The sequence below is a fragment of the Trichogramma pretiosum genome, unplaced genomic scaffold (assembly GCF_000599845.2).
Source record: "Trichogramma pretiosum strain Unisexual culture from Peru unplaced genomic scaffold, Tpre_2.0 scaffold107, whole genome shotgun sequence".
NCBI classification, from domain to species: Eukaryota; Metazoa; Arthropoda; class Insecta; order Hymenoptera; family Trichogrammatidae; genus Trichogramma; species Trichogramma pretiosum.
The window spans coordinates 406,189-419,461 of record NW_019640861.1 but is presented as its reverse complement, the minus strand read 5'-3'; the positions used below and the strand labels follow the sequence as shown (position 1 = coordinate 419,461).

Sequence of the window (13,273 nt, the reverse complement as noted above, 5' to 3'; positions counted from 1 at the left end):
TTCAAGTCAATAAAATTATTATTTCTTTCATTAAGGCCAAAATAAACTTTTTATTTATTTAAATTTGTTAATTTATAATAAATGATAATAATAAAAATTATTATTAAAAATGCACTCTAATATTGTGATCCTTTGATATTTAATTAATATGCAATTCTAATGAGTGTTCACTAGCACAATAATGCATGCAGAATCGATATTTAACCATTATTAATAATTTGTTTATAACAATTGCTTAAGCAATTATCGTCGAATGTTAAATTGATATGCTTATTGCCTGTAAATACAGTGACAATGCATAATCGTAACGAAAACCACATATTGCACGTTAATTTTCCATTTGTTTATCAACAAAATAAAAAAATTATCAACAAATATTATTGTTGAATGTTTATGATTCGTTGGAAAAAAATTTAAGCTATAATCAAATTCGATATGTGTAAAAAAGTATAAGAAATCAAAATTTCACAATTGTTTAAAATTTGTTTATAACAATCGTTTGTTATAACAATTGTCGTTAAAAATTAGAATGATATGATTATTTCCCATCAATCCAATTAAAATGCTTAATTGTGATGAGAACAACATATTGCACGTTAACTTTTCATTTGTTTATTAACGAAACAATTATTATTATTAACAAATATTAATTTTGAATTTTCATACTATTTTAGTGATTGTAAAAATAACCAATGAGCTGAGATAGCTTTCGGCTCACAAAAATTGCAATGATAATTCAATAAATGAATAATTAGGAAATTTTATGTTATAACAAATTGATAATGAGAGACTTCAATTAGCTGTATAATGTTTAAACAAATAGCTAATTAAAAAAGGGAAACGGCATTGGATTCCTCATGATCTCCCGAATCTGACACTATTTTTGGATTTTTTTTCCGTGCTAAAATCCCTTGACACTTTAATTTAGATCATTTTTTTTCAGTTTGGTACCACTGTGCGCCACGACAAGGAATACTTGCTGCATCACTGCATCTCGCCTCATACGCGCACGCGACAAATCGTTAATTTCGATAAACGTAATCGCTTGAGATAATCGCTCGATAAATCGCACTTTACATAAAAATAGGTCCACTCATCGAGATGCGCGATAACAACGGATATAAGGCAAAGCTCGCGCCGTGCTTTCAGACAGATGACGTCTCATGATTTCGTTGTGCAGTCGAACTCGAGCAACGACGAAATGAATCAAAGCTCGAGAGTAGCGTCGAGCAGCGGCAGTGGCAAGGATGCTGCGGGAGTTTACGGACACAGAGAGCGAAGACCGCGAGATTATCAAAGTAAGTTTATACTCTTGTCGAAAGTATTTTTTGTACGACGAGACAATGTTTGTTTACAGTTGCGAAAGCTGACCTGGAACTCCGTCAAAAAAATATCAACTTCTACCAACTCGTCCAAGCTTATCGTGAATTCGGCCACAAGCAGGCCGACGTAGATCCGATACGACTGTCGAAATTGATTCCCGTGGCCGAGCTCGAGCCCTCGAGGTACGGATTGAAGGACAGCGACCGAGTCACCTTGAGAGGTTTACTGAATTACGCGAACGATGACGAGTCGAGCGAGATCGGTCTCGCCGAGGCCGTGGACATCTTGCGCAGCCTCTACTGCGGCAGCATGTCCGCCGAGTTCAGCTACCTCGAGACGGAAGAGGAGCGCGAGTGGTTCGCGCGCACCTACGAGGCCGTCCATCGCGAGCCGATCGCCGACGAGACCAGACGCGCCGTGGCCCGAGAGATGCTCGAGAGCCAGGCGTTCGATCGATTTCTCGCCCGCAACTTTCCCGACGTCATACGCTGCAGCGGCGAGGGCGCCGAGAGCATGCTGGCCTTCTTTCACGAGCTCTTCGAGCTGAGCTCGGGCCCCGAGAGTTCGCTTCGCGAGCTGGTACTCTGCATGCCCCACCGTGGCCGGCTGAACTTCATCACGGGCATGATGGGCTTTCCGCTGGAGCCACCGGCGACATCTCCTTCCACATGATCGGCCGGACCGAGCTCGGCAACGGTCGAGTGAGCGTCGGCATGCTGCACAATCCGTCTCACCTGGACTCGGTCAACGCCGTCGCGATGGGCCGGACTCGCGCCCTTCAACGGCTCCACCGTGACGGCGATTACTCCGCGGAGGACGACGCTGCAGAGGCCACTAACCGGTGGGCCGACAAAGTGCTGAACGTGCAGATCCACGGCGACGCTGCGTACACGGGCCAAGGAGTGAATCAGGAGTGCCTCGCGATGTCGCGCGTGCCGCACTACGAGATCGGCGGCTCCGTGCACGTGGTGCTGAACAATCAGCTGGGCTACACTCAGCCCGCGGCGAGGGGCAGATCGTCGAGGTACTGCACGGATCTGGCCAAGTTCGTAGCGGCACCCGTGGTGCACGTGAACGCGGACGATCCGGAGGTAACGTATAGACGAGCCCCGCGATGAAAATATCGAGCTTGCGTAAAATCGTAAGCAAGATGTTAGGTGTATTGTCGACAGTGAAAGTTCTTACGTAACTTTGTATGTGAAGGGTAAAATCTAGACAAAATACTCCAGTATCGTGAAACTTAATTAATCCTGTTACAAGAAATATTGCAGAATAAATTTTTAATAAGAAATTACTAACATTTCTAGGACTTTCAAGATGATCACGCATAAGATTTTATGAAAATTCTTCTTATTCCGTATATTCATCGAGTATATATTGTAAAATTGTGGATTGTATTTTTTTTTGTCGAGCGCAGATGGTCCTCAGAGCCGCGCGCATCGCCTTCGATTATCAGAGAAAATTCCGCAAGGACGTGTTCGTCGATCTGAATTGCTTCCGATACCGGGGACACCACGAGCTCGACGATCCGACCTTTACCAATCCGCTCATGTACAAAATCATAAACAACAGACCGTAAGTGTGCGTGTGTGTGCGTGGGGACTCTTTGCGAGATCACCGCCGACGGTATAATTTTTTTTCTCGTCCGCAGATCGATACCCGATCGCTACGTCGAATGACTGATCGGGGCCAAAGTTCTGAGCGCCGATGCAGCCACGAGGATGACGGACGAGTACACGTCGAAGCTCGAGGAGTGCCTGAAACGCGCCGACGATTACGAGCCGCAGGCCGCGTACCTTCGGGGCCGATGGTCGAAGATCGAACGAGCCGGTGCCAACGTGACCACTTGGGACACGGGCTGCGATCTCGATCTTCTGAGGTACGTCGGTAGAAAGAGCGTCGAGTATCCCGAAACGTTCGGCGTTCATCCCGAGCTGCGAGAGGGTCACGTCGCGGCCAGACTGAGGCAGATCGAGACGGGCAGGGGCCTGGACTGGTCGAGCGCCGAGGCCGTGGCCTTCGGCAGTCTGCTGCTGCAGGGCTACGACGCGAGGCTCAGCGGCGAGGACGTCGAGCGGGGCACCTTCGTCCAGAGACACGCCGTGCTGATCGATCGGTTCACGGGCCGGTCGTACGTGCCTCTCAACGCCGTGACGTCGGTGGGTAATAATAACGACGACGATGAGATCGGCAAAATCGAGGTGGCCAACAGCGTCCTTTCGGAGGAGGCCGTGCTGGGCTACGAGTACGGCTGGAGCGTGACCCTGCCCGACTGTCTGACCATCTGGGAGGCGCAGTTCGGCGACTTCTGCAACGGCGCCCAGTCGATGATCGACACCTACGTGAGCGCCGGCGAGACCAAGTGGCGCCAGAGCAGCGGCCTGGTGATTCTGCTGCCGCACGGCTACGACGGGCCCGGACCCGAGCACAGCTCCGGCAGATTGGAGCGATTTTTGCAGATGACCGACAGTCGAGAGGACAAGGTCGACGGCGACGATGTCAATATGCACGTGGTCAATCCGTCGACTCCTGCCCAGTATTTTCATTTGCTGAGAAGACAGGTACGACGAGAAAAAACATATTTGAAACGATTCGTTTATTTATCATATTTGTTTTTTCATTCGAAGGTGGTGAGAAACTTTAGGAAGCCGTTGATAGTGATCACACCGAAGGCACCGATGCTCCGAAATCCCGCGGTAACTTCGACTATCGACGAGTTAGCTACCGGCACGACATTTAAATCTGTTATCGGTTTGTGTACTTTTTTTGTTCCTTTTTCGATCAACCGATTTAATAATCATCATTAATAATGTGATCAATTATAAATAGGTGACGACAAAGCAATCGACGAGAACGTCACGAAAGTCATACTGACATGCGGCATGTACAAAAATGCACAAAGTTGGTATCGAACATGAAGAAAAAAATGAGTAACAACTTCGAGCGCTTCTTACAAATAATTTTTAATATTGCAGCTTACGTTTGGAGTCAAGAGGAGCCACGAAACATGGGAGCTTGGAGTTTCATAAAGCCACGATTCGAAAATCTGTGCGGTCGAAAGGTACGTATCCATACGCTAGATTTACGAATGCGAGAACGATTATCGAAAAACAATTTGACGTTTTTACAGTTACGTTATTCCGGTCGAGAGCCGCTCGCAACGCCGAACGTTGGTATTGGAAAATTGTTCGAAAAACAAAGTAGAGATGTCATCGTTCAGCCGTTTGCCATGACATGAAAGTTAATATGCATTGTAGCCAATATCTATGATAAAAATAACTAATCTGGTCGAAATTAAAAACACTCGATCGCGTACAAGTAAGATTTATTTTAAAAAAAGTCGGAAAAATAAATTAAAATTCTAAAAATCCATGAATCCTTAACTGAAATCTTATTCAATACTCCAAGAAAAATACACCATAGATGGTCAGAAAAAAAAGGACAGAGTAACAAAAGTTATACTCGGCTGCTGGCCTGCAGCGAATCGCCAACTGTATATCAATATACGTGTATACGAATGTCGGCTATAGCTGTAGGTAGGAAAAAAACGAGTCCGCCGCGCGATCCGCTCTTTTAACATCTCTCCGCGCGTAATTTATAAATCGAGCTGCGCAGACTGACTATTATATATTTATTACGAGACTCTGTACATACACGCACACACACATACGCACTTATAAATATCGAACAGCTGAAAAGAGAAAGAGAGAGATGAATAATCGATTTCGATGTGTATATGCCTCTGTTGCAATTATGCAAATACATATATCGCGGAAAAATAAAGAGGGGAGTACAAGGTATGTATACGCAAGGCTGCTGTTGGGGCCCGATATAGAGATAATATTTATAATGGAAGTGCGCTGCACCGAGCGCGCAAGACAATGCTTTTGTGCGGTTTCGAGTGAAACGACGGCGGTGGAACAAAAAAAAAAATATATATATATACACGGGAGATTGACGTTCGATTATGGCCACCGATTGATCGTTGCTGCTATTACCGCTGCGGGCCATTTTAATATAACAATCGGAGAAAAGAGTGAAAATCTCTCTCTATGCGGTTTTTCGATCAAAGCTCTCGACCGGTGTACCACTATGCTATACGTTTGAAGTATAATACGCGAAAAATAAAAAGAGCAGCAGCGTCAGCGAACAGCGAGTCTGCAATTTTTCTCTCTCTCTCTCTACCATCTCCACGATACATCGGGACGAGAAAAGAGAGAAAAAAAAGGAAAAACACAGCCGCGACGATCCGGCGGCGGCGTCGGCGTGCACTCGACAACGGAATTTCCGAAGCAATCGATGAGCTACTACTTTATATCGTATATACATCGTACGTCGAGACGACAACAACGCTAAACGCACATCGAGCGCGCCATAAAACGTAGAGAGCGAACGAGACCGAAAAAGAGAGAAAAGAAAGAAGAGACCGCGCGCACTATCGCGTACGTATAGTATACACACATTCATAATATACAAAGTGCGCGTAAAAGCTTTCTCTCCCTCGTGCGTCGCGTCGCGTCGCAGCTGGACCATCCCTCACAAGAGAGAGAGAGAGAGAGAGAGAGACGCAGAGAGACGAAAGGCAAAAACCTTCAGTTTTTTTTTTACTCTCACTCTCGACGCGAGATATAATAACGAGAACGAGAGTGGCGCGCGCGCGCGCGTGTAATAGTATATTGCACACAGCCAAGCGGCCAGGCGTTTATAATAAAGAGCTAAAATATCAATTACTTCGTACTGAATATAACGCGCGTATACGAGGCGATCGAGTGACGAAAGGCCCCGTGGCGTATAATACATTATTATCGTCGCCTCGCATAAAATGCAACACCGCGTCGTCGTCGTCGTCGACGCGAGGCGGAGGAGGAATTAAGAGCGAGAGAGAGAGAGAGAGAGAGAAAGCGGTATGTAACACAGAACGTTAGGTTCTTTTGTGTCGACAAGTGTATTATGTGCGAGAGAGAGAATGACGCGATCGATAAGTGTATAAGTGTATACAAGTGCCTTCGCCTCGCGACGATAGCCTCGGAAACAATATAACGTATCAGGTATATATGTATGTGAAAAAGCTCTATGGCGTTGGTCGAAACGTAACGACACGTTTTGGATGTATCTTTTTTTGACCACACGCAGCACACATAGGAGAACGAAAGCTTGTATCTCTCTGTCGAGCGAGGCCCCCCCTTATACATACGTATTAATACATCCCTGACCCCCAACGCGAGCGCGTTGAAACGAAAGAGAGAGAGAGCTGGCGAGCTTTAGCATCAGCAGCAGCCACCGCTGCCGCCGATGAGTCATCCGTTTTCTCCGGCGGGGCGAGGGTACATATACTATACCATATAGGTAGAGTAGAACCGGAGCTTGGAAAAGCGAGGGATGTCGAGAGGAGAGAGAGCGAAAGCGAGGAACCCCTTTTCAAATCGCAGACAAACTATGGGGGAGTGTACATGGGGAGGCTGCTGCTGCTGCGAACTCGACTCGAGCTCTTGCTGTACGAGGGAGGCTCGTGATGCTGCTGCTGCTGCAATGCTGCCTATACTCGTGTTTTACGCGAAAAATTTACATAGGACGACGACGAGGCTTTAATACATTTTTTTAAGATAAAATTTATGCGCTCGCGTATACGCTCGGCAGTTTGTTCCTGTTCTCTCTGTGCAGCAGCAGAGTCGTCGGCGTCACGCGTAATATTTTTTCGATTGCACAAAAGTATCTAACGCAGCCATTTCGAGCTCGAGCAAAAGCCGTGAGCTTTATTTTTCCCGTTCTTAGGATAGGGAGCCTCTTATTATTAATATTTCAGGTTGGCTATGGTATATAATACGTTTGATACGAACTCGAGGCGGCCGTAACGCAATCTTTCGAAGCGAAAAGAAGTTTTTTTTTCTGCGAGCTTTTAACCTGACGCGCGAAACGTAAAGAAAGGAAAAAAAAAGCGTGTAACTAATGAGCTAACGCAATTTGCCGCCAGGTTCGGGTCAGAGATTCTCGCGACACTTTATTTTGCATATTTTATTATTATGCAGGCGAGCGAACTCGAGTATACGCGGCGGCGTAGTGTGCCTTTTTCCAGAATCGCGAATTCACCGTATAAACTTTTTTCTGCTCTTTTTTCGTACCCTCGTTATACTTGAGCGTGAATTTTAATAATTTCACCGCACCACGCGATTTTTTAAATATTTTATGGGTGTACGTGTTGTAATATACATTTCGAATCGAGCGGTCGGATTTTCTCGGCACGAGCGCGAGCTCGCGCGCCTGTGCATATTATACAGCCTTGAATCGATCAATTGTTTCGAGCTTCGTACGCTGCGAATGAGAATTATGATAAATTGATATTACGACTTTGTCGAGAGACGCACGCGCTAGATCCATGACGTTTTCGTAATGGAGATAAAAACGCGGGCAAAAAAATATACCTCGCGCGCTATAAGCGCCATAAAATTTATCCAATTCGTCAACTATGGAAAATCCATCGTAACCCGATTAAAAAGCTCGTTACAAGAAGCTATGAAATTCTCTCGGGTGCTCGTCCGTCGGTGCGCGGGCTGCTGATTACGTGGTTTATGCAGTACCCACTTATGTATGCGGCGGCGGCGACGGCGGCAACGATCGAGTTCGATCAAAGAATGGCTGCTGCTTGAAAAGTCACTTTTGGTTGGCCTTAATAAGATCCGACGCGTGTTCGTGTGTGCACGCCACCGTTTCGTCGAGCCCGAAAAATCCAACACGGGGGATATCGCTGCGTATTCCGCAGAAATTCCACGACGTCATTCGATCCCTTTAAAGGATGTCGTCCGTGTCCGTGTGTTTACGGCCAGTCTCGACGAAAAACAAGCGCAGGAGACGAGCTCGAGCTTGTAACTGACCGGGTCCGTTTGACACGAACACGATCTGATTTTTATTTTGATTGCGTTTAAACCGTTTTAAAGAATTATTGTCACACTTTGAGATGATATTTATAAATCGTGATGTATGTGTAGGCAGCAGCAGCAGCAGCAGCAGCACACGAGATCGATGCGAATAAAAACAGACGAGACCTCGACTCATCGACCTTGATAAACTCGTATATTATACACTCGGTCGAGCTCGCAAAAATCTTCTTCTTCTTTTTATCATTACTTTTTTCTCGCTCCGATCCTCTCGCCGCGATGAAATATCCTTTTTCCCCCCTTCGGCTATATTCGTCTCGCCGTACGGCGGCGATAGCGGCGACGACGGTGTGGAGCAGCAGTTCGTATTAATCAATGGGCGATCTAAAAGTGGCTTTAATGATAAAATATCAATAGAATACAACACCTGATATCGATCGGAGAGGCATTGGAAAACCTGTTGTGCGTCCACACACACATATCTCGCAAAGTTGCACTGTAGCTCGTTTTTTGCCAAGAGTATATCTTTATACACAAAAGATCGACTGCAGAGAGAGAACAATTTCTCCCGTTGAGCGACTGAGGAGGAAAATAAGGAAATCGTGACGCCGAGAAAAGACGCCGCCGACGATTTCACGCTGCAGAAAACCGAGAAGCTGCCGAGGATGTATAAGTGGCAGTAGTAGTAGTGGGAGGAGAAATAATGGTGCAGTTCGCGAGTGATTCGTGACATTTTTATATTGTTCGCCGATGATTATACACACCGCTAAATCGTTTAATATAAAAAAAAAAATTGTACAAAGACCACGAGAGATGATCGTGGATTTCGGTGCACGTCGTAAACGAGTCGAGCCACGGACTTTCACGAAAAAAAAAAAAAGATCGAGCGAGTGCAACGATCATATTATTGTATGTGTAAAAGAGTCATTGCCACCCACGTAACGACGAGCGAAAAGAAAGTGTCGCCCTGCAGCGAGCTTGTGTTATATATACACGTCATTGCGAGCGCCTTCCTTTTGTGCGCGATGCGCTCTTTTTTTTTATATACGCAACAACAACGATACAGACGCTTCCGAGATGAATTTCCTCGAATCGGCTTGAATTAGTTTATGACTTTTCGCGACGACGAAGATGACACTGATCATCGACGCCCGCGATTTTTATCGCTCCTTACGCGCGCTGGAGAAAATATATGATACTAGCGCGTGTGTGTGCGTGCGATGTGTACCAATTTCGCGCGCGAGACACGTAATCGTCCAACTTTCATTCGTACATAAACTACTAGTCTTGGCGCCGGAATAATAATAATTATATGGTAATTAATAATATACAACTTAATGCCTCACCGTGTATATTTATTTTATAATGGGCGATCGAGAATAATTTTTTTATTTACTTTTAAACGGTCCCCTAATCTAAACACGCATCGTTTATACATTACATACGAGATCTGTATATTTTATTGCGCTAATAAAAAAAAAAAGCAAGAGCGACCGAGAGAAAGCAATAATATATATAATGTACGCGCGCGATCTCGAACTTTTCACTCGCAAATCAATCGTATATACGTATATGATATAGCGACTTTCGCACTTTACCGCAGAAATCTCGCGTATTATTAATACGAGATCGCGTGTACGGTAAGTATAGGTAAACAAACACAACGATTGTATATATCTTATCGATTTTGCGCGCTGCTGCTTTGCGCAATTTTATATACGGCCATCGATCCGAGAGCGATTGTTTTCATTTTAAATACAGCACGCACTTGTCGCGTATATACAGACCAAGAGCGCACCGTAGCTATGATACACTCGCCTTCGGGAAATATATATTATATCGTACGCTTTATACACAGCACACACACACGCACACACGTAAGCACAGATGTGTATAAATGTGAAAATGCGAAATGGGTCAAGTACCTCGGAGGCCTCGTCTCTTTCTCGGCTTTCTGCCGTGCCAGAGATAGAAAGAGAGAGAGAGAGAGAAGAGATTTCCGCAATTGAAGTAAGAGCCGCAGCGAGGATTGGATCCTGCGAGAGGTTATCAGTGTAATAGGTAGTACACTGCAGCTATATAGATATTTTTTGCCCTATACCTCCTTTTTCCCTACTTTTTTTATGTATAATAAATATTGCGGAATATAGCAAGACACAGTGAGAGAAAGAGAGAGAAAGATGAAAGGCACTATTTCCACGAGACGCCGGTTCAACGGCCAATCAATTATGTTTATAGTTCCGCAAAATGTAGGCCTTTCTTTTTTATCGACACCACACGGGTTCGCGCGCGTATATGTTTGTATAAATGACATTTGGACGCTTTCCAAGTCACGTCTACGTAGTATATAAAAAAAAAAAAAAACATGTGTGCGCATATGCGCACAGATCAGCTAGTTCCCCGATTGCGTAATATATATCGTAAGTGCAAAGAAAAAGGAAAACAGCCAAACCCCAAAAAATCACAGCGAAGTATCAAGAAAAAATAGAGCAAGAGTGGTATAAAAAGCCAAAAAAACTATTATACACACGAAAGAGCTTCGGGTTTTATGATAGCTGCACGCCGGTTCGTTGACCCCCGTCGTCGTCGTCGGACTGATTCACGGATCGTCTGGTCGACGTACATCGGGTTGTGTGTGGGGCGGAGGGAGGGGGCGACAATTTTGACGTACTCGTGCGTGCAATAAGCCACCACACATGCCAGCACGCGGAGAGATTATCCACGTACGTACGAAGCTCGCACGCGTGTGTGATCTGCTGCTGCAAAAAAGCTCGACGCTGAGAGAGAAAGAGAGAGCTTTTTTCTTGCCTCCGGTGCGGGGGTTAGAGAGCTTGGCGCAAAGTACCTTTTAAGGGTGGAAGAGAAAAACGAGAGAGAGCAGGGAATCGGGCAGGATATTATTTTTAAATTATATATATTGTTCGCGAGACGGCGTGTGACGAAGTGCCTATTGTTGTATATATGATTTGCGTGACTTTTCGAGTACGAAAAACAGGCTAACTTCGTTTCGATGTACATACACACACACACACCCACTTGCTCACTCAAAGAGGAAGCAAACGAGATATACACATAACGTATGGGGAGAAAAAAAAAGAAAAATGAAAAAGAAGCTCCAAGCCAAGCCGAGCGTGAGTCGAAAAGTAAGTATACTATATCCCCGACGAGTCGAGTTGAAATGAAAGCTCGCGAAAAAAAAAAGAAAAGGAGAAATAGAAAGAGGAAAAAATGCGCACACGGTAGTAGGAGCAGTAGCGAAGGAGGAATCTCCCGTGGGAGGAGGGAATTTATATACGTATATAGAGATATAGTAGTAGTAGCTGAGCAGCAGCAGCAGCAGCTTGTGTGCCATATAGACTGCCTGAAAACTGCTGCAGCGCGCAATGCGGCAAAACGTTCGCTGCGATCGTGTCGTGTCGCGCGGAAGGAGCTGCTGCTGCGACACACATACACACACACATATATAATATAGCAAAACGTTGCGACAAAAAATTGTCTTTTTTATATATTTTTTTAAATAATAATCGTTGTCTTGGATCGTAAAATCTATGCGTATTATTGCGTGTATTATAGCAATGTTTACACAAGCAATCTCGAAGCTATTATTATATCACACACGGGTCGTTATGCCGGGGCTCGAATGAACATCCTGACAAATGAGTCACGAGTCGCCGCGGCGACACAATTACGCAGCCACCGACCGCCGTGGCGCTGTTACAATAATAATACCACCGGCAGCGGCGGCGACTGTACTGTGGCAAAAGAGAAGAAAAATTTTTTTTTCTCCACAATGTCGCGTACGCATATACACTCGACACACAATAGACGCGCGTTAAAACGCGCCTCTCTCTCTCTCTTCTCTGTCCCGTTTCCTCCGCGTGTATATCATATGCACTTTGAAAAGCTTCTTGCCCGTTTAAACAAACACACAGACGCACACTCGAACTTGCGCGCCGCACTTGCACAACAACGAAATGAATATACACGTAATACGTATCGTTTTAAAGTCTGACAACTACGTTTTGGACGATTCGCTTTGTACGTTATGTATTGTATCGCACGTACACCTCTTTCTTGTGCGTAACAGGCGCTTTTGTTTTTACAAAGCTCTCTCTACCTCTCTTTGCGCACTTCCTCCTTTTCTTCGGCTCGAGAAGCTATATATATAAAGGTGCGTCGTTCGTAATAATGCACCGCAGTTTACATCGAAAAAAAGATAAAAAAAAAGAGCCTTTGATAAACATCGAATTGTATACAATACCAACTCCAAAAACTTGAAAAATCAATGCGATGTATTTCTGTCTTTCTCTCGCTGCTGCGCGCGTACAAAACGTTAATAGCAATTCTTGTATTTTTTTTAGCCTCGCCCACCAGTTTTCTCAAAACTCTATATATAGACGGTAGTAGCCCTACGAGGATAGTCAGTACATGTAACGACGCCGCCGTGTGTAGAGCAAAAAATTCGGCTCGTATAGATGAAAAAAATCAATAAGTGACTGTGCGTTGTGTGTGTGTGAACTGTGATAGTGCAAAAAGATGTCCTCGTTCGATGACGAATCCGATATAATTTTTGATAAAGAAGTCGAAGGTGGGGTCGACGAAATCGATAATCATGTGAACCGACAAAAATTAGACAGATTGAAGAGTATGCGAGAAAAGCTCAATTGGGAGATCGATGACGAGCGAAAAGAATTCATGCGTCAACTTTACTTCTTGATCAGCGATTGGAAGGGCAAACTACGTTCGGATCTTTGGGGCCTTTTTCGAGGCGAGGAAATCGATTGGCTTTTTGCGGGGTCGGAAAATAGCAGCGAAGTAATCCCCTGTTTTCAACGACAACAAATTATCGAGTTCGTGGCTCGCACCGGCTACAAAGACAAGCCCGACGTCGGTCAAGACGGCAAACCGATTTTGCGTCGCACCACACCGGTGCATCTCGAGGCTCGAAGCTGGTGCTGTAACCGAGAACACGTGATCCGCGAGCTTTTTACAATCTACGACAGATTCGACGTGAACTACACAGACGAGGAAGGATTGACGCATTTTCATGTGGCCTGCCAGTTCGGCTTCGAAGACGT

At 45.1% G+C, this 13,273-nt stretch overlaps 2 protein-coding genes across 2 annotated transcripts in view; one reads left to right on the top strand and one right to left on the bottom strand.

Annotated features, from left to right (window-relative positions):
• Positions 1-13,273, bottom strand: part of LOC106655463 (CDC42 small effector protein homolog) — a 72,581-nt gene that overhangs the window by 26,865 nt on the left and 32,443 nt on the right. The window lies entirely within an intron of this gene.
• On the top strand, positions 1,154-4,561 carry LOC106655398 (probable 2-oxoglutarate dehydrogenase E1 component DHKTD1 homolog, mitochondrial). The gene is given in 9 exon segments (XM_023457496.1): positions 1,154-1,298; positions 1,358-1,966; positions 1,969-2,414; positions 2,741-2,898; positions 2,975-3,884; positions 3,951-4,074; positions 4,153-4,224; positions 4,299-4,384; positions 4,454-4,561. Coding segments are annotated over 9 exon segments (2,658 nt in total).